The sequence below is a fragment of the Ixodes scapularis genome, unplaced genomic scaffold (genome assembly GCF_016920785.2).
Source record: "Ixodes scapularis isolate PalLabHiFi unplaced genomic scaffold, ASM1692078v2 ptg000910l_1__unscaffolded, whole genome shotgun sequence".
NCBI classification, from domain to species: Eukaryota; Metazoa; Arthropoda; class Arachnida; order Ixodida; family Ixodidae; genus Ixodes; species Ixodes scapularis.
The window spans coordinates 58,168-59,714 of record NW_024610067.1 but is presented as its reverse complement, the minus strand read 5'-3'; the positions used below and the strand labels follow the sequence as shown (position 1 = coordinate 59,714).

Here is a 1,547-nt window from a genome sequence, read left to right as displayed (position 1 = left end):
GAAGAAACATTTTTTTTTAAGATCATGTCACGAAATGGAAAGCAAACCTGAACTAAACGCATGAATACAGAGGCTGGAATACTGACTAGTGTTGTGAGCGGAGGCATTTTCTATGAGCGCGGAGGCGACGCGAGCGGATGAAGGTGCTATGGGGCGCTCGATCCAGGAGTCCTATTACCGCCGCCACCGCCGCCCGCAACACCGTGCAGACTGACCGTGCGACCGTGCCGCCGGTTGCTTTCCTGTGTGGCCAAGCTTCGACGAACACGGGGAGCGGAGCCGGTTTGTTTCTTTTAAGCTGTAGATTGGCGTGCAATGCCATCTAAAAGAGCCAAATCTTGCTTTGTGCCGAACTGTAACCGCGGTTACCAGTCTTGCAAAGAGAAAGTGCCGCTGTTCCGTGCCCCGAAAGACGCCGAGCGTTTGGAGGCATGGTCCCAGAACATCAAGCGTGCGGACAGAACCCTCGACAGTACGCGTGTGGTGTGTGCGAAACACTTTGAAGAGCAATACATCGAGAAGACGTTTAAGCAGTTTAATCACATCGTAAACGGTAAGCTCGTCCAGATCCAACGCGACAGACCTCTTCTGAAGGACGATGCTGTTCCCACCATTTTTCCGAGCGCGCCAAGTTATTTCACCCGAAGCCTCCCCAAAAAAAGAAAAACAAGAGATTTGTGCCACCAACTGTTGCCTCCTCGTAAACGAAAAAGGCAGGAAGAAAACTGCGAAGCCGTAGATATTCAAGGCGAAGAGACAAGCTCAAGATGGACGCACGAATCCGTCCATATTCAGGACGAAGAGAGAAGCTCAACAGCGACGCAGCGGTCTGGTAAATCCCAGTTCTACAGAAACCTGCATTTGCCAACCTCCTACTGGTCGAAGATTGTATTCGAAGACGACCCGTTCTCGGTACACAGGATACAACACAGGGATATTGGTGCCACAACCGATCTTTACGTATTGCATACAATTTAGCTGTATTGTGTGGAAGGTTTGGAGAGGGATATCTAGGAACACAGGCTGGTTAGGACAGTTCTACGAAATAGAACTCTTGAAATACAACCACCTTGAACTTTCTAACTTAACCCGGCCGATGCCCTTATTACAGTGTTCTAAGTGTTGTTTAACAAAGTTTAGTTAATTAGTTAACTATTGGTATGTTCTTTTCTGCCGCAGTCGATAACATTATTTTGAAGATATATTTTTTTTTTTTTATTTCTAGTGCTCTCCGTTTAAAATATTTCACTCTTGGTTGAAGCACTATGCATATGAACTTCGCAGTGGTGCTTTAAGGTGCTTGCTGAAGTTATCCATACCCTTAGTCATTTTGCAAGGTATTCAAATATGAATAAGTTTTATATTTAGTGTCGGGCACTTTTTGTGGATTCTTCGTCATTTTGCCTGGTATGCAAGATATTTTTGTCATCTCTTCAACGTTTCGTATGTATTCCTAGGAATTTTACAAGATATGCAGAACAGTTTGCATTACCTTTGTTATTATTGTTGCTGCATTTCTAGTGATTTAACAAAATTTTCTTAATAAT

The 1,547-nt window shown here is 44.6% G+C and overlaps 1 protein-coding gene across 1 annotated transcript; it reads left to right on the top strand.

The window, feature by feature from the left end:
* The first annotated feature begins 315 nt into the window (after nucleotides 1-315).
* On the top strand, nucleotides 316-978 carry LOC121834275 (52 kDa repressor of the inhibitor of the protein kinase-like). Its single transcript, XM_042288030.1, has one exon. It carries the CDS (start codon nucleotides 316-318, stop codon nucleotides 976-978), a length of 663 nt encoding a protein of 220 aa, XP_042143964.1.
* Nucleotides 979-1,547: the final 569 nt, after the last annotated feature.

Excerpts from the sequence above, each read along its gene's own strand:
- LOC121834275 (XM_042288030.1), top strand. The coding sequence starts at position 316 with ATGCCATCTAAAAGAGCCAAATCTTGCTTTGTGCCGAACTGTAACCGC.